Raw genomic sequence first — 17,762 nt, 5'->3', positions numbered from 1 at the left:
CGTTTTTCGTCCACGTGGGGATAAAGAAAGTTAAATTCACAATCATTCGTCTTTATATTTTAGGTACGCAGAAACCGTGGTCACATCGCGAGTAACAAACAACGCGGATATTGGTCGGGAAGCTGAGTTTCATATCCTACTGCCCGCCGATGCTTATATAGTTAATCTTACGATGACTACTGGGCAACAAATCATCGTTGGTAGCATTGAAACAAAGGAAAAGGCGAAGAAAGTATATGATAAGGTAGGTATTAAAGTGTGGGGGAAATCAACGTGTGGCTATTTGTTTAAATTGCATTTGATTTTAACCCATTTTTTAAAATTGACTAAATGTTTCGTATTGTCCTCACGTGGTGGGTAATTTGGACATTCCATTTAGACAACTGGACCAGAGAAACTTATGTAAGAAGTATGATGTTGAGTGACATGTTTGCTTATACTCTGTACACATGTGAATGCACGCGATCAAATTATTGTACAACGTCGTCAAGATGTAAAGAGAGTTTTTCAATATACGATTGCTCATAATACGTGTTTGGTTTCGAATAAATAATTTGTGTTTAGGCGAAGCAAACTGGTAAAACTGCTGGTCACGTGGCAGCGCGTGATAAATCAACAAGAGCATTCAAAACAAAGTTGTTTATTGCCGAACACGAGCATGCGACGTTCGAACTCACTTACCAACAGTTACTACGACGAGTAAGTAACTATATTAGAATGTAGCTTTACAAAACTTATTGAACAAATTGTAATGGATTAAGATAGTGGTTTGAGCTAGTTTATAATTTCATTGAAAAAAAATTTTATATCCCATGTTTCCACATCGTGTTTTAACTAATAGCAACACTGTTTTAGAGTCGCCGGGCTATAGATTTATAAATTTGTAAATGTTCCTTGTTTTTTTACAAAATGGGAAGAGACTTAAGTCATGTCCCACCTTACCCCACCCTACTAATTTTTTTATTTTTTTTTGTCTATTTTTTTGTTTTGTACGTATCGGTCAAAATGGTGACTAAATGATGTTTCAGTAACGAGGTGAATACGAATACGCTGTTACGATAATCATGTACAACCTGTCAATCATCTCACAGTGGATGTTCATATTGTGGACCAGAACCCGATCACATTTGTTCGAGTCCCGCCAATAAGGACCGAACAAGTCAATTTAATATCGCCGGTAGATGTCCCTCCTGGGTCAACCGTTACATTTGGGTAGGTATTACCCGTTTAACACGGCTAAATGAAAATGTTTTCGTCTGATCCCAGAAATCAAGCAATTTCGGATAAAACATGTTTTAGCTCCGTTTTAAACCAAACCGGGCATTTTTATGATTATACCAAAAGCTATAAAAGTTAACACAGATTTGATTTTTATTTGCAGGCGAAATCGTCGATACTCTCACGTTAGATACGCCCCCTCCATTGACCACCAAACTGAATATTCACCTTTCGGTTTATCAGGAACTTTGGTGGTCAGATATGACGTGGAAAGGACACAAATGTTTGGAGATATTGCAATCCACAACGGGTAAGCTGTTATAGAGACCTTAAGTTTACGATCATGCTCAGTAGCGCAGCCAGGGAGGGTTGGGGGATTGCGAGACCCCCTTAAAAAAATATTAAAAAAAAAAATTAAAAAAATAAAATTATTACTTTTTCCCACACCCTGATTTTTTTCTGGCTGCGCCACTAGTTATGCTATTTACGCAAAAAGTTAGCGTGGCTGCTTCTAGCCGAGAGGCCCATTATAGAGACTGTCCGTATATAGTCAGCCGCACATTAGGAAAATCAAGAAAAATTAAAACAATAATCAATCTCCTATTATAAATAAACATACGAGCCAACTCGTATAGGCAGACACGAGGTGTGTAAAAACAGAACACCTTTGTTATTACAGCTTTCGATACGGAACATAAAAATATTTACGTTGCAAATAAATAACATTTGACTAAGTGGTCTTAGACATACAATTTTGACAGCTGTTTTGCATATATGCATAAACTGTGTTTTGTATTATGCAAAGTGGATCTTTAATATTTTTACTAAGGCGCACCCTTTTCTTAGTTCACTAATTTAATTAAATTTATGTTATACACTCCTATTTAGTGTATAATTGTGACTATATTAGGGTGAGGTAAAATGGGACGTGTTTCGTTTTTTTCGTCCCATTTGGTAGTAAACAAACAAAATCATAAAACCAAGCCCTTACGACTTTAAAATAGCGTTGCTTGTTGTTAAAATACAAGTTCAGGAAATAGAGGGTTTAGGTGCCTTTGTTATCCCATCCTACCCCACAGTACTATGTACTAATTTCCAAATATATTCAGTTTTTTTGCTCATCACTTTGCCCCGCCATCACTTGCTGCTTTCCCCAAGTTAGTTGTATTTGTGGTCGATACTTCAGGTTCGATGTTTGGCTACAAGCTTAAACAAGTCAAGCAAGCTTTGGCAGATTCCTTGCGGTCGCTCAACAATGAGGTACGAACATGAAAATTTCAGGTTATAATAATTTATGTAATCTGTTTATTGTTGCGTGGCGGGTAACTACACTCGTTATTGGATATATACATCTCGTGATCACTCACACGTCACCACGTATATGGCTGTATCTTGTGGTCCATGTAGTACTTAAACCACTATATACCACTGCACAGGACTTATTATACACTATATGTAAGTGCATGCACTAAATATTACTAATATATTACAATGATTTCTAGGACCACTTCAACATAGTCGTTTTTGGAGATACAGCCGAGCCTTGGATCAGTGGTGTTCTATCTACAGCTTCAACACGCAGCATCAACGACGCAATTACTTACGTGGATGCCGTCAGCGCCAGAGGCGGCACGAACATGCTAGTAGCTTTGCAGACCGCATTTGCGATAATGGAGCCGTATTTACCGTCTTTACCAGGTAATTGGCGGTTGAAACTGGTTTGTCATTATACTGTTGTGAGAAGGGGTAATCAACTGTCACCTGGCCGGAATATTTAGTACTTATATTATTTAGTACACAAAATCGACAGTTCGATTGTATATTGATTGATTGTGTGGGTAAATACGTTTAAAACATACACTACATGCTTGGAACATTAGACAAGGCTTATATCAAACCACCCACAACAAGCAAGTGGTACACTATATTTTCATTTCACCGCAGAAAACGAAACAATGGTGGAGGACACCACACCTTTCCCCACCCCCGTTCCGTTACAACCGGAAACCAATCATTTTATCCGCAAGAGAGCGACAGAGACACAAACTGAATTATCCAACTATGCCAAGATGATTGTATTTCTTACAGACGGAAGGTAATTTTTAGATTGGTTTAGGAGCAAAGTCATTAATATATTTTTAACGAAAATATAACGCGACAATTAAATTTCAAAATTGTTACTGCTATTATTACCTACTATGTATTAATTTTATTAGTAGAAAATTTAAGACACAGATTTTAAGAAAATAAACGATTATTTAAAAAGTGTTTAAAAAAATACTTTAGAGTCGCGAGGTTACGGTTTTATAATTCGATAAACATTCATTGTTTACTACCAAATGGGCGACAAGATAGAATAAAACATACCCATCTTACCCCACCCTATTATACTATTCTAATTTTTGTAAACTGCCACCAACACATTTTATTAAAGATTTTTATCCTAGACCAACTAAAGATGATGTTGGAACGGATGACATCGCGTCCAGGATTGAGAAGATCAACGGAGGAAGAGTCAACCTTCATACAATAGGGTTCGGATCCTTGGTCGACATGCGGTTCCTTGAGAAGCTTGCTGCCTTAAACGGAGGGGTCTCGAGACGAGTCTTTGAAAGTTTGGACGCCGCAACACAGGTAAGTTGAACTGTTTAAGAAAATGATTCGATTTTTTTAATAATTTAGTAGACAGAGTTAATATAATAAAAAAAAACGAAAAATAATAAAAGAAAACGTTTTTTTAACAGAAAGTTTGAATTACTGTATAGTTGGGTGGAGTAAGGGTGGACATACTTTAATTCTTTTTTTCCTCCTCCCATTTGGTAGTAAAAAACAAAGCATGTTTACAGAATTATATAACCGTAGCTTCGCGACTCTATAGAAAAACTTAATTGTTCAAAACACGTGGGATTTAGGTGCTAACAGTACTACACCATACCCCGCAGTAATATATAGTTTTTTAAGTTTGATAATAAATCCTTAAAGTATCACAAATGCTATTCGGGTGTCATTTAGATTAATAAAGTTGTAAAATAAATTAATCTGTGTTTTACCTTTTTTAGATCCGACATTTCTTCGACGAAGTTTCTGCACCCGTCCTCACTGACGTCACGATCGAATATGCCGCCGATAAAGTTGGTGACGTCACCACCAATGACGTAGACATCTTGTTTTCCGGTACTGAGATGGTAGTGGCTGGAAAAATACTCGAGGGAGAAGATTTGTCTGGATTGGACGAACTTGGAGAGAGCAGACCAAGAAGACAGATTACTGGAACGGTAAGATGGATAGGAGTAATGTTTATTTAATCTAGGTACAGTAGATTGGGGTAAGATGGTTAATGTTTTCATTTTTTTAGTAGGTAATGGTTACACGGGGTCATCGCTACTAACACCCGTATTATAACTTTTGCCGTTGCAGAGGGTAAATCAGTTTTCGTTCATTCTAAACCTGCGTTTTTAACATTTTTTATTTATGTCCTAAATTTTAATCAATTTATAACGTGTCTGTCCTGTTACAGTTACGAGGGCGATCTTTTGAAAACGAAATCGAGATGGATTTCGATATTGATCCCGATGCGACTTCTAGTATAACAGAGTCAACACACCAGGTATATATTGGTTACACGGGGCTATGTTGATGTTTTTATTCTCTTTTATTGTCGTATTCGGTGGTAAGAAAGAATATTTACATAAGTATATATCGGTTTGCTTACGACTTTAAAATAGAGTTGTTAATTGTTTAAAACACGATGAAGAAGTAGAAGACATTATTTGCTAAAGATATTCATTCTACCCCACAGCTATATTTACACTCGTATGTTTTTACTACAGATACCAGATTTCACGGAACGTTTGTGGGCATTTTTGAAAGTCAAAATGTTGCTGCGTTCCGCGAACATTGCCCCGAATGAAACATTAAAGAAGTCACTAAGAGAAGAAGCTTTGAACATGTCACTTAGGTAAGAAAACGTATCAATATTTAAAGCTCTCATTTAAAATCTAATAAATCTGGCAATTCTTCGGAGAAGTGGCTCCCGAGGTGAGGTGCTCACATCGTGGTCGATGGGTAGCGGGTTCGAAACAGGTTGTTGGTATAATTTATGAAAGTGTGTTTGGGGGAAATAATTTAACGGACATTACTACAACCCAATTGTCCCTGACCAGATGTTTAAACTAATAACACTAATGAGCTGTTTAATCGATCGTTCGCCACGTGGGGTTAAATACCACGTGGGGGTAAATACCACGTGGGGTTAAATATACCACGTGAAGTTAATTACCACGTGAGGTTAAAGAAATACGTGGGTTAAATAAACTACGTGGGGTTAAAAATTACGCAAAGGGTAAATAAATTGTACTCGGCCATTCAATCTAACAACTCAGACAACGTTGCGTTGCCAACAAGTTCTAGCAATTTAATGCTAACAAAATTCACCATGTAGTAGGGTGGGGGAATATGGGACACCTTTAGCACATAATATAATGAATTATGCCCCATCTTCCCCGACCCTACTATACTAAACCGTGATTCAAAATTGATTATTTACAGTTCTATTTTTTTTCACAATTATATTATCGCCTTTTAGTCACAATTTCGTTACTCCTCTGACGTCACTCGTCGTGGTTCGACCTGAAGATCGACGGAAGATTGAAGAGGAGCTTAGAAAAGAGGCAGAGGCGGAAAAGAAGCGTTTGGAAGAGGAGAGACGCCTGGAGGAAGAAGCGAAGAGGATTAGGAAGAAAAAGAAAATGTTGCTGGTATCGGAAGATCATCGTTTTAAACCCGAGTTTACAAGTTCTTTACGGTTTGATGCGCCCGAATCCTCAATGAGATCCAGGGGAGGATTTTCCGGTGATCCTCACTTTATTGTTCCTCTTACTCCGAAGATCAACCTCTGTTTTAACTGGGATGGCGAGGATGGAGAGGTGGGTTGGAATTTCGGTTTAAAACACTACTTTTATTGAGGTGGGTGGGGATGATGGGACATCTTTCATTCTATTTTCTCGTCTCATTTGGTGGTAAACAAAAATAACATTTAAAAAATTATAAAACTGTAACCCACCGACTCCCATAGACCGCTGTTAATAGTTTAAAACATGACAGAATAATTGAATAATATGTGCTAAAGGTGCCCCATCTTCCCCTATCCTACAACATTTTTTTTTCAGATATTAATTTTTTACTTATAAATATTTAATCTTTTTTAAATTACAGATGTTATTTTTTTAACTTGTATTTACAGATATTTAATCTTCTGTATGATCCTGTATCAAAAGTGATGGTAAATGGAGATATTGTGGCGATCAAATCACCTCCTGGTTCAATGAAAACAGAACGAACATATATTTCCAGCTTGTACATTGTTATACCACACAAAAACTTTAAGATTTTGGTAAGTGGCGATAACGTTAAGTTTTGGATTTACACTTTTTCGAAAATTTTTCATTAGTAATGTATTGTACTCGGAGTAAGAAGTAAATGGTTAGCGAATTATATCCCATCTTTTATAATTGTGTGCTTAATTTTAACAAATAATGACGCTCTTTTAAGCAAAGAAACGATTATAAAGTTTTTTTGTTTTTTTATTTCTTAAATTCAAAATATGTTATTTTAACTCATTTGCATAACTTGAATTCAATTTACATGAAACATACAACTGTTCAAACTGTGATGCGTTTTGCAGGTGCGGCCATACAACGTAACGTTTATGCCCGTGGGTGCTCAACCGTTCACGCTCCCTGTGACGTCACCTATGACGTTTCGGCGAAAAGGGATCACTTTCCAGATGCATGGTATTACTAATACACATGCTCGCATTGATATAGTGATTGACGGGTTAAACTTTCAAGTAAGTTTATTATTTTTTTTTGCACTGTTAACAATATTTTTGCGCTTAAAATTTTATTAGAAATATTGCAATACTAGATTATGGCTTAACTTATGTTTGACAGAGTGTGGCAGATGCCAGTGACGCTTTAATGTTTTTAACGAAGTAGTCGATTGATTTTACAAGCACAGAAGGCAGGAGCGTCGTATTTAGATAATCTGCCGTCGTTTAAGCAGGCAGGCCGCGGTGTTTATTGTAAATCAAAGATAAATTACAAGCAAGCCACGCATAGCCTCAGGAATTGTAAATGCCGATATGAGGCGATCACTAATTTAATCTTAACAAAAAGTTTCTCATTCGTTCGGTGGTGACTTGTCAAGTTTATTTGTCAAACCAAGTCACCGAAATTGCTAATCAGGTCACCAAAATTACACGGTTCCAGTGGTATGTATCATATATTGTGATCGGATCACTTATTACAAGTTGGTAATTATCACTTAGTGAAATTTGATCATTGGAATCTTGCATACGGCACGCTTTGAAGACGCCTTTCTGTTATATTGGAATGCTAGAAATATGGCTTGGAAAGTACGGCCATCTGTGGTCAATCAATTAGACATTACATGGCCATGACACCTTATGTATACGTTACTGTGGCAGGTAACAACAGGCCCAGTTGCTGGCAGCAACAATCGTGATGGATTAGCATCACACGGCTGTCGATACAAGAAACGGTTTTTCAACTAGTTTTGTCAAAACATGTAAATAGATGCGGAGACAAGTACGGTCTGGCGTTAATGTATAGGGTTTAAGGCTCGTCGCTGCTACCATCGGGGGCGTATGTGTCCTTGGAAAAGAGACTTAACGGCAATTGCTTCAACCCAGTGGTCACTAATGGGTTGTCCAAATTATAAAAAAAGCACTCACAAAGTATGGTAACTCGTAAGCTGGCACGAGACGTATAAACACCCGAGTTATAACGACTGTCGCTTTCCGACCACGAGGATAAATTATGTTGTATCATTCATTCATTCATTCATTATATTACATTCATATAAAGTCGATGACAGGTGAGAACGGAAAACGACAAATAAATTAATGAGGTAACAGCATAATTAATATGAAAACACAACACAACGGGCGCAAAGACAGAACTGCATCGACTTTTAAGAGTCTTTTCAATAATTTCGCTCTTGGGTGTTGGGTTCAAATGAGGATGAATTCTTCATTACTGCCCGAAGCTATACAGTGAAACGTGACGAGAATACACATGGTCGCATTACCAGCAATAACTCCGGCAGACTCCGCATGTGACCTTGAGTGGCTGCTTGGGTTTCTGCACCCGGCGTAAAGTTTTTCGTTTCCTGCAATTCTTCTTTTGGCGACATCGCCTTCGCCTACGGCTTCGTTTCAGCTTCTTCGCCATTCGTTTGCGGAAAGCTGGTAGTTGCGGCTTTTGATCTGTGATATTAGAATACGCATTGTCATGTTGGGCTATAATTGCTCAATCCTATTGAAGCTCGTATTCCAGAATATGTAAGATAATTACAGCCAATTTTATACCATGATTTATATTCTTAAAAGTTACTCTAGCCCGGCGGTGACGGGTTCGAGGCTCGACGTTGCTACCCTTTGTGGCGCAAGTTCCTTGAGCAAAACACTTAAAGAAAATCGGGCCAACCCAGTGATTATGGGCTGTCTAAATTATCCGCCGTACATAAAATGTCTACAAAGGTCCATAGGTGGTAACTCGTAAGCTGGCACGAGGTGTATGGAACGAACAAACTCGTGTTATAACGACTGTTGTTTCCGGCCCCACAAGAATAAAGCAAGTTACATAAACACCTATTCGTTTAACGTAAATAGTCTCACCTTTATCAGTAATACTTCGTTTTGATAAAACTGACGAATGGCAGTGGTTCGCCAACTCCGCACACGCCGTGCCCAGGATGGGACCGCATTTTTGTATGCGAAATTTCCCCCCTCTAGAAAATTAAAATTGATTAATTTTTTTAAAAAAGGAAACAAAATGTTGAATCAAAATCGCGGCAAAAAATAAAATGTCATTTTGGAAGAAATAAACTATATGAATCAAAATCGTAGGAAAAATAGAAAAATTTTAGGGGAAATATATACTAAAAAAGTTAAAAAAGTAAATTATAAAATTAAAATTTTGGAAAACTGTATTATAGAATCAAAATCTTAGAAGAAATAAACTAGGAAAAAAATCTCCTTAGGCCTACCTTCTGAGCAGTATGCGTGAATTTAAAGCTCCTAGTTGTCTCCGTATAACTTTATTTGGATTTCTCCGACTTCTAACCAGCCCTCTCAATCTAAAAGTTTTCGCCTCAGAAGAAACAATAAACAGAACAAAAAGAAAGCACCCGAGAAGAAGAAGGTGTCGCATTGACCGATCCATTTTCCTGAACTTGATTTTTTTCAGTTCCTCTAATAAAGTGGTTGAACAAAATATGTGCTTCCGGAGAGGAAATCCGAGGTATTTATACCTGGTTTTTAAAACCTTTTTCCCGCCGTCTTCGCACACGTCACACCGGTGCCATTTCGCGGCTTCGTCTAAAAAGAGTTATCCGGTAGATTCTCCATTGCGGTTTTTGTTCAAAATGAGACTCGTTTATTTCGGACACGATTCCAGCTACGCATGATGAAATCAGAGCGCCATGATGACACATATTACTCCGTTCGACCATATATCATATACGCTGGTTGACTTGTGGTTACGTATTCCGAGAGGAGCTGCAACTTTCGTTGCTCGTCAAAATCAGTATAGACTTTTGGGCAATATCCAGTTTACCCTTTCGGTTTCGAAAAAACGTAGGCAGAGACTATGACGACGGAACGATTGGCAGATTTATTGTTACAATCGGGTCGGAGTTTTTGCCGCCTATTTTGGGAAGAGCACGAACGAATTGCCGCGGTTTTTTAACGTTGAAACTATGGCAGTTGTAAATCACTATGCCTTCGCCGGGAGGCGTTCCTAATGCCTGTGGTATTATGTTGTCACAATGCCGTCATAGCAGACTAAGTACAGCATCAACATTTCAACAGGTTGATTTAGTTTAGACTTCGAAATTCCGAACAGTTCATATACAATGCGCTATATTGTATTGCGGTAATGTTAATGCGCTTATCGAAATTCTGTCATCAATTTTCGAGTAATCCCCTTTTCCCTTGTCAAACAGCTAGCGATTCATATTATGCAACGCATGGTAACTTTAACCGTACCAGCCATGGTATTAGTGTGGTAGAGTAAAAGTACAGAAAACAAATTTACATTTTGTTCAAAAATACAAAAACTCTAAACAAGGGCATATTGCGTTGTAGGATGGGTTTTGAACTTTGGACCTGGGCCCCGGGCACTTGGAAGCCGACAGGCATCAGATAGAGAATTATAATGCTCTTGTAATTTCCCGAGACGGCCGGTCTACTTTTGATACATTGTTATACTGTGGAAAGTACCACAAATATTATTAGCGGATTTGGCCGAAAATTCCGACCGACTTATTGCTATCAATCAAATGACGTCACGGATTTCGTCATTATGGTGACGTGATTATGACGTTGCGGATTTTTAATGAGAAACTGTCTTCAGTCTCTTACGTCATTACCCTATTTTTCCCACTTTGTAGGACTTCGAAAATTCGTCATCAAATTCATAACAGCAAACTCATAGTTGTTGTTTTTAAGTGACATTGGTGCCATGTACCAAGCAGACTCAATTTGTGGCCACACTTATATAACTTCAAACCCCCAGTTATGTCTTATCATGTCACATGTAGACACATCTGATTCAGTTCTGTGATAAATCGAAACCCGGTGTTCAGAATTGCGCAAGATAAAGTATTACAAAGCATATTGTACGTAATAAATATTGGTTGTAAGGTATAATGTCAGAGGTAATCGCACGGAATCTATAATTTGCCCGCGGCGGTTACGGAGTGATAACTCACTGTGTGTAAGAATAGACTTTCAAAGAACTTCGGAAATTTTAATTTAATTATCCAGAGGTTTTCCTTTATTATAAATTAATTCGGAAAACGAAATAGCTTACATATTTGTTTGAATATATAAAAGGTATACTGTCCAGGTGGCCTAGCTAGATTAAAAGACGCAAAAGAAGACCTGGCAAAAATATGAAATATTTAAATGGCGTATAACATAATTGAAAATGGTCACTTTTAAATAGCTCATTTTTATGTATAAAATAATTAAAAGTCGTCAGCTTGAAATAGTCGGCTTTAAAATTTCTGTGTATACCAACTAATACACAGCTGGTTTTATTTCGCTTTCATATAGATTACGTCAAAATTAACCAAAGCATTTGGGTCGCTTATTATATTCGAAATATAATAAATATTGCCATAAAATAAAATATTGCCCTGCTGCAAACGCTTAAATTAAAATGCTGAAAACGCGGATGTAATCTGACAAGCCTACAAAAGTGATCCGCCAAAAAAACATTAATTTTCGCGATCGTAATATCGAAATACCCTGATCATGTTTTAAACAATTAACCACGGTGTATGGGACTCGTAAAAATACAATTTATAATTTTTTAAATGTGTTTGGTTTACTGCCAAATGGGACGAGAAAATGTAATGAAAAAGTGTTCCAGCTTCCTCACCCTACTATAGATTAGCAGAGTTCATCTAATCTTTCGGTGAACTTTATTTTACTTCCAATAATTGAACGTGAGGTGAAACTCGATCGTTAGAACCTTATTTCACCTTGCTTATCAAAAAGATTATTGCTGATGTATGGTGGACCAACAAAAGCAAAGACGTGCTAACGACCCGTTGTTAACAGCTTGAACTTGTTAACGCCGAAATGCCCGCATCATGCACTCATAAGGTTGTTTGTCTTTATTTGCTTGAAGATTAACAAGTACGGAATTTTTGCCCACGGTCATTTAGCCTCGAAAGCTAAATTATTCGTGCCGTTACTTTCACTGCGTTCTATTTTGGCATCATATAATAAAAATCCACTAGATAAATAATGTTGAGGTCTTTGTGTTCAATTTTGGGACTTAACCGGTCGAGTGAAATTAAATCGTATTCGTGAATGGAGGTTTCTATAATTGTAAATACTTAATCGTACCCGGGAATCTTTTCAGCCTCACGAAATTTTCCTTGTATACCGGCTTTTCATGGCCGCAAGATATGCCACAAAAGCCTGCTACACAGAATTAAACGCCGTCTTGGTCTTCTATATGGTAAAGTCCCACGGCCAGCATTGGATACGAAATTTAAGCCAAAGTTTTTTTACTATATTTGCACCTAAAGTTCTGGCAAATATTATTTCCTGCTGTTTTTTATAATAAAATCCCCCCCCCCAAATTTTTTATATTATTTTTTATAAAAAGTATTCTATATTTTTTTAGGTGATTTGCCGCCGAAACAACAGACATCAGTTTTCAGCAGATCACGTGGACCTAGCGGTGCGTAGCAGTGACTTTAGGTTCGGGGAGCAAGTGGACGGTGTTATCGGTCAATTCCTTAACAGTCATGTTATGCTATTGGACGGTGATTCGACAGACGACGCTGTTATTCGGATCGAGTAGGATATATTTTAATTGATTTTGGGGACAATTAGCCTGGCTTGAATTTTAAGTCTATATGACGTATACCCCGCTAATGAATGCATCATGAAAAACAAAATTTCTAATCTGTTAAAAGAGCTAAGTCTGATTAAAAAATAAATTGCTAAAACAACGTCTAGATATTTAAATAGAAAAATATAAATTATGTCATTAAAAACATCTGTTCGATGTCATGAGCGGTATATACGGTCTAATATGTATATATTAATTTGGGTAATCAATTAACATAAATATTACTAAATCTGGGCTTCGACAGAAAACAAATCAATTTTTAATTGGAAAAAGGTTTTTATTAGTGATCCAAATTAACTACTTTACAGAAAAAGTAGCGTGCCTCGTTTTCCGGGCATGGTAGGGTAAACCAAGTAACAATAATATAGTAGGGTGGGAAAAGATGAGACACCTTTCATACTATTGTCTCGTCCAATTTGGTAGTAAATAAAAAAGAGTCAATGAATTATAAAACTGCATCCTCACGACTACCGTAGGCCGTTGTTAATTGTTTAAAGCACCATCGGGATAACTGAATACTATGTGCTAAAGGTGTCCCATCTTACCCCACAGTACTATGTAGTTTATACAATCGCGGAGTCTAAACTTGTTATGCTTTGTTTTAGTGAGCAGATGGGACAAGTTATTAGGACGACCAAAAGGAGACCATCTGGCGACGGAATGGTTGATTGTTGGTTTGCTAGGAACAATGCGAAAGGCCTTACACGTCGGGCTCACGAGCGTTACCGCGTGGACGATATTTTGTATGAGCCGAATTATTGACCTTGGCGCGAGGTAGCGCTATAGAGAGAAGCGAGTGAAAAAGTTTCCCAACAGCATATATTCAACGATCAGCATAACTGCAAACACAACGTATTCGACACAAATGTGATGCGCGTCTTAAGGCAAAACTTGCAGCAACCTACGCCAGTTTATCTACTTTATTATATAGCTCAATCTCTTTTGTATTTCCTACATTTCGCTTTATATTGGAAGAAGAGTGTTTTCTTCGGTGACTTTTATACAATGCGAAGCAATTGTCTCATTTTAAACCTATGTAATAAAGGCATGGATACTATTACAAAAACGCCAATTCGTTAAATATTCTATTGGAATACTGTATCACATTCACAGTATTGTATTTCTGCTAAGGGCGTTTATGTTTCTCAAAGACAGTTTATTTATGCTAACGAAAGCCATCAGGTGCAACAGTTCTGCTCTGATAAAGGTCAACGTTACAGCTGGCCGAAAAATACAATAATCACATAATATAATCGACTGAAGAACACAAAGTAGCCTACCATAAAGGATGAGTATTTCATAAAAACAATGGTTATTTGGGGAGCGGAATCGGTACGGTTCTTTTGCCGACCAGCATATATGTGTTCACCTGCAGTACAGTGACTGCACCGCCAAACATTTATAGACATCGGTTTCAAACTAAACTTATGAATGGCGTTGACCAAAATGCGAAACTTTTCAAATATTTTTAGACATTTAAATTAACCTTTAATAGCATATGAGTACAATATTTAAAACTGTCATGATTATACTCACAAAGATTGGCGCTGTTTACTTGATCAAACTTTCTCTTACTGTGTGGAAACGCATTAAAAACACTTCTTTTAAACAGGCTACCTTACAGTACACAAATGGTCACACAGTGTGTATTTGTACACATTAACAAGGTTAAAGCCCTGGTCTTGAATACGAGTTAAAAAGATTCTATTCTAAATGGAGGCCAGAGTTAGCGCAGCATGGTCGGAAACATTGTACCTGTATTTAAGACATGTTACCTGCACTACCCGTTAATATATTGTTTAGCAGGAATATAATAAAGCACATTATGACGCATTAAAGTAACAAGAAATATGTATTAACACAGAGTTCATGACCCCTATTAAACTATTAATAAATTCACAAGATAAACATGAATGTATATTGTACAGTTTTTGTAACCTATGTTCCGTACAGTCTATCAGCAAATATTATTCGTGTAGTTAGTATATTGTGACTTGATTGTTTACTGTGTGTTCATACAAGTCGCGGGAATGGCGTCAAAATAATTATTGCTGTAATCTTGCACAATCCGCTGTTACTATAAATAGATTTCAGTGTTACCTGGTGTCAAGTTACTGCATATTATTTCCTATCACAAAAGTTGCTAATTCAGTTTTTAAAAAGGCAACACTCGGCGTGGATTCCACACAAAATGTAATTTAATTTTTTTGCCACACAGTTTTTACTGGTGCTTCTAGCAATTAACCAATCAGCTCACAGCTTTCCATCACGTGATCACCACGTTTTCAGTTTTGTGTATGTGAGATTGTTCATTTGAGTTTGCCACGTTTTAGAACAAGTGTGAAGCATTTCCAAGTTATAGTATGTATTCAAGTGAGTGCATATGTTATGCTGTTATGATAAAGGCTTGTTGTAGCATTGAATATTTACAATATATGTGCAATTCAGTGCATTTAATAAGTGTATTAAAATTTAACGTTTGATTTACAGCTGGCTAGTTTGGAAATTTATTTATTTAAAATTTTTGAATGTTTGAATCACATGGAAGCAATGAAGACCAGAAGTCTTGTGTTCAAATCACATTAAAAGTTATCTCGCTCACGAATAAAGATGCCTTGAGTGACAGCCGCCGATGCAGCTTTGGATTGGCAACGTTAAAAGTGAGTTTGTATTTTTTATTTTAGAACCAGAGAACCAGGTGTTACAACTTTCGCTGGTTGTAAATTCTGCGCAAAATTACTCGTAGTTTTTACCGGTTCAATCTGTTAGTTCGTTATATAATATAAATGACCCGGCTTCATATTAAGGCAAAATCTTTTAACATTTACCATATTTCACATGTTTTGTACCTCACACTACGCTTGATACAATCATTTTGTTTTTAACGGTCTAAATTCTAAACTGCATTTTTATTATAGCAATCCAACATACAAGGAGAAAGATATATTAACTCCAAAACGACATATTTACAAGTTCGTTACCGCACAGTTGACCTGCATAACCGGTAAGTGCAAAAAATACAATCCGTATACTAGGCGTATATTCTATTTCCGTGGGTCATTTGGATGAAAAACGTCCAAAGAAATTTTCAACGGTATTACGACACCCATAGACCGGTGTTAGTTGTTTAATACACGATCAGGATAATTGGATATTATGTGGTAAAGGTATTCCATCTTTGCAGCGGTACTATATATTTATTATTATATATTGCATTTAGTTGATTTTAGTTTTACCATTGCAGAGTTTTATCGAAGCAGGCTCATCTTGAAATGCTCTATAGAACCAACGCATGTGATCCACGTTAAGCGGGTGGGTAACTTAGAGCTGCTGTTTTATAATCCGCAAAAAAATAAATTTTTATTTTTCCGATTATAAAGTACAATTACATTAAAAGCCCTAGTAATGCGGTCAAAGCCATATTTGGCAGAAAGTCTATTTTTCTCTGTTTTCGTCCATGTTATAACGTTACTTATTTTACCATTACAGATGCAGACGCTACGCCACCTACTCTGCTACTTACGAGTATGTTGGTACGAAGCTGTCTCCGTGAATTCCCGGTGATATTTTGGTTAGTTTAATGACCACTGAACTCTTCTTAACAGTTGCAATTATAATGGTATATGAAATAAAATCTCCCATAAAGTTACATATAGTAATGTGGGGTACGATAGGACACTTTCCGCAGCACATAATATAAAAATATGATTGTGTTTTAAACGATTGAAAAATTAACAACGGTCTATGGGAATTGTGAGGAAATGGCTTTAGAATTATTTGAATGTTCTTTGGTTTACTACCGAAACCAAATACGACGAAAAAATAGAATAAAATGGTGTCCCATCTACCCCAACCTATAATGTTATACGTCATAACATGTAAACGGGCACGAGGTGCATAACAGAACACCCGTGTTATAAAGACAGTTATTTCACGTATCAATGAGAGAATAACTAAGTCTTAAATCTTTCAGTTTTTGTTCAACTTTGTTTTTACGTTACAGATATCTCGTCACACAACAAATGACGTCACCGCGGTGGTTCTATATGAGCAAATATTGAAAAAGAAAATTAGGCGAGACGAAAGAACTGCCGGCGAAAGAAAAACGAAGGTACATATAAAAATTAACTTTTATCTTACAAGTTTCTGAATCAAACTGTTGAACGTTTTAGAAGTAAATGACGTATTAATGTTGGCACTAAATTTATTGTAGCGTTTTCAACATACGTTTACATTCAATATTAAACAATAAAACACATTACTTTTGTTTTACTAAGCGATGTTTAAATTTATGTTATTTAAGACAAAATTGCAAAAAAAATATGCAAATTCTTAAGTAAGAGGTAACAATCTTTATGCATTCTTGGTGTACTTAGTGAAAAATACCTAAATAATCAACGAATCTGACGTTTTACTTTTACAGAAAACCGACAAAGACGGGACGAATAGCTTTTACAGAAAAGAGACAAAATCGGACGGAAAGCTAAAGTACGAAAATGGAGCCATAGCATACCCAGACTAGGATTTATTCTTAGTCGATGTAAATACTAACTTATGTGAGCTGTAGCATAAAAAGTCCCTTATACTTACTGAATGCTTGTTAAAATTGAATGTTTATGGTATATGATGTGTGGCGTGGGGAAGTATATACAGAGATCAAAAGATTAATTAAAAATCCACCTTTGTACACGTTAGTAATGTAACGTGGTTGGGAATCTTGGGTTTTATTTCTCCATGTGTGTTTGTGTAGTGTGTGTGTAAACAACCTGCATAAGAACGGTGCGCGCAGGTCAGATTTCTCCAACTTTAACCCATACTCCTGGTGTCACTTATCAGCAAGGCCTGAGTCGGCATCAGATAGATAGAAGTGACATCGCTATAACTAGGGATCGCTGATAGGAAGTTTAAGTTAGACAGAACCGGGACACTGCACCGGGCCGACACAACACGTGTCATTGCACCCAGGCCTATACAGCAGACCGTCCTGGTTTGCGTAAACCTTTACACGCCGGTTGGTTAAAAGTCCGGTCAGCGAAAGCTGGTGGGTTCCAACTGCAAACAATTAGGCGCCAACCTGCGATAGGTAGG

At 37.0% G+C, this 17,762-nt stretch overlaps 2 protein-coding genes and 1 long non-coding RNA gene across 3 annotated transcripts; 2 read left to right on the top strand and 1 right to left on the bottom strand.

Annotated features, from left to right (window-relative positions):
- The first annotated feature begins 1,051 nt into the window (after positions 1-1,051).
- Positions 1,052-13,729, top strand: LOC104265539 (inter-alpha-trypsin inhibitor heavy chain H5). Its single transcript, XM_026833610.1, has 14 exons — positions 1,052-1,212; positions 1,382-1,528; positions 2,328-2,478; positions 2,721-2,916; positions 3,163-3,313; positions 3,666-3,852; positions 4,278-4,493; positions 4,736-4,825; positions 5,049-5,176; positions 5,804-6,143; positions 6,461-6,610; positions 6,902-7,066; positions 12,444-12,619; positions 13,280-13,729. Exons 2-14 carry the CDS (start codon positions 1,500-1,502, stop codon positions 13,434-13,436), a joined length of 2,136 nt encoding a protein of 711 aa, XP_026689411.1. The 5' UTR covers positions 1,052-1,212; positions 1,382-1,499; the 3' UTR covers positions 13,437-13,729.
- LOC100187420 lies at positions 8,058-9,562 on the bottom strand. Its single transcript, XM_002131441.4, has 3 exons — positions 9,289-9,562; positions 8,918-9,030; positions 8,058-8,506 (listed from the first exon to the last, which is right to left on the bottom strand). The coding sequence occupies exons 1-3, from the start codon at positions 9,462-9,464 to the stop codon at positions 8,325-8,327; spliced, it is 471 nt and encodes a 156-aa protein (XP_002131477.1). The 5' UTR covers positions 9,465-9,562; the 3' UTR covers positions 8,058-8,324.
- Positions 13,730-15,213: 1,484 nt separating the features above from the next.
- On the top strand, positions 15,214-17,249 carry LOC104265538. The gene is made up of 6 exons (XR_717189.3): positions 15,214-15,334; positions 15,593-15,678; positions 15,919-15,986; positions 16,164-16,245; positions 16,678-16,785; positions 17,098-17,249. It is a non-coding gene; the product is annotated as an uncharacterized LOC104265538 (long non-coding RNA).
- The last annotated feature ends 513 nt before the right edge of the window (positions 17,250-17,762 follow it).

The sequence above is a fragment of the Ciona intestinalis genome, chromosome 3, assembly GCF_000224145.3.
Source record: "Ciona intestinalis chromosome 3, KH, whole genome shotgun sequence".
NCBI classification, from domain to species: Eukaryota; Metazoa; Chordata; class Ascidiacea; order Phlebobranchia; family Cionidae; genus Ciona; species Ciona intestinalis.
This window is presented reverse-complemented; position numbering and strand designations above follow the sequence as displayed.

What these genes read in the sequence shown, in the direction of transcription:
- LOC100187420 (XM_002131441.4), bottom strand. Translation starts at nt 9,464, where the DNA reads ATGGATCGGTCAATGCGACACCTTCTTCTTCTCGGGTGCTTTCTTTTT. An exon ending in TCACGCATACTGCTCAGAAG is followed by an intron (nt 9,031 to 9,288) that starts GTAGGCCTAAGG and finishes TTAATTTTCTAG; the next exon opens with AGGGGGGAAATTTCGCATAC. An exon ending in ACGAAGTATTACTGATAAAG is followed by an intron (nt 8,507 to 8,917) that starts GTGAGACTATTT and finishes CTAATATCACAG; the next exon opens with ATCAAAAGCCGCAACTACCA.
- LOC104265539 (XM_026833610.1), top strand. Translation starts at nt 1,500, where the DNA reads ATGTTTGGAGATATTGCAATCCACAACGG. An exon ending in TAACAGAGTCAACACACCAG is followed by an intron (nt 4,826 to 5,048) that starts GTATATATTGGT and finishes TTTTTACTACAG; the next exon opens with ATACCAGATTTCACGGAACG. An exon ending in GCTTTGAACATGTCACTTAG is followed by an intron (nt 5,177 to 5,803) that starts GTAAGAAAACGT and finishes ATCGCCTTTTAG; the next exon opens with TCACAATTTCGTTACTCCTC.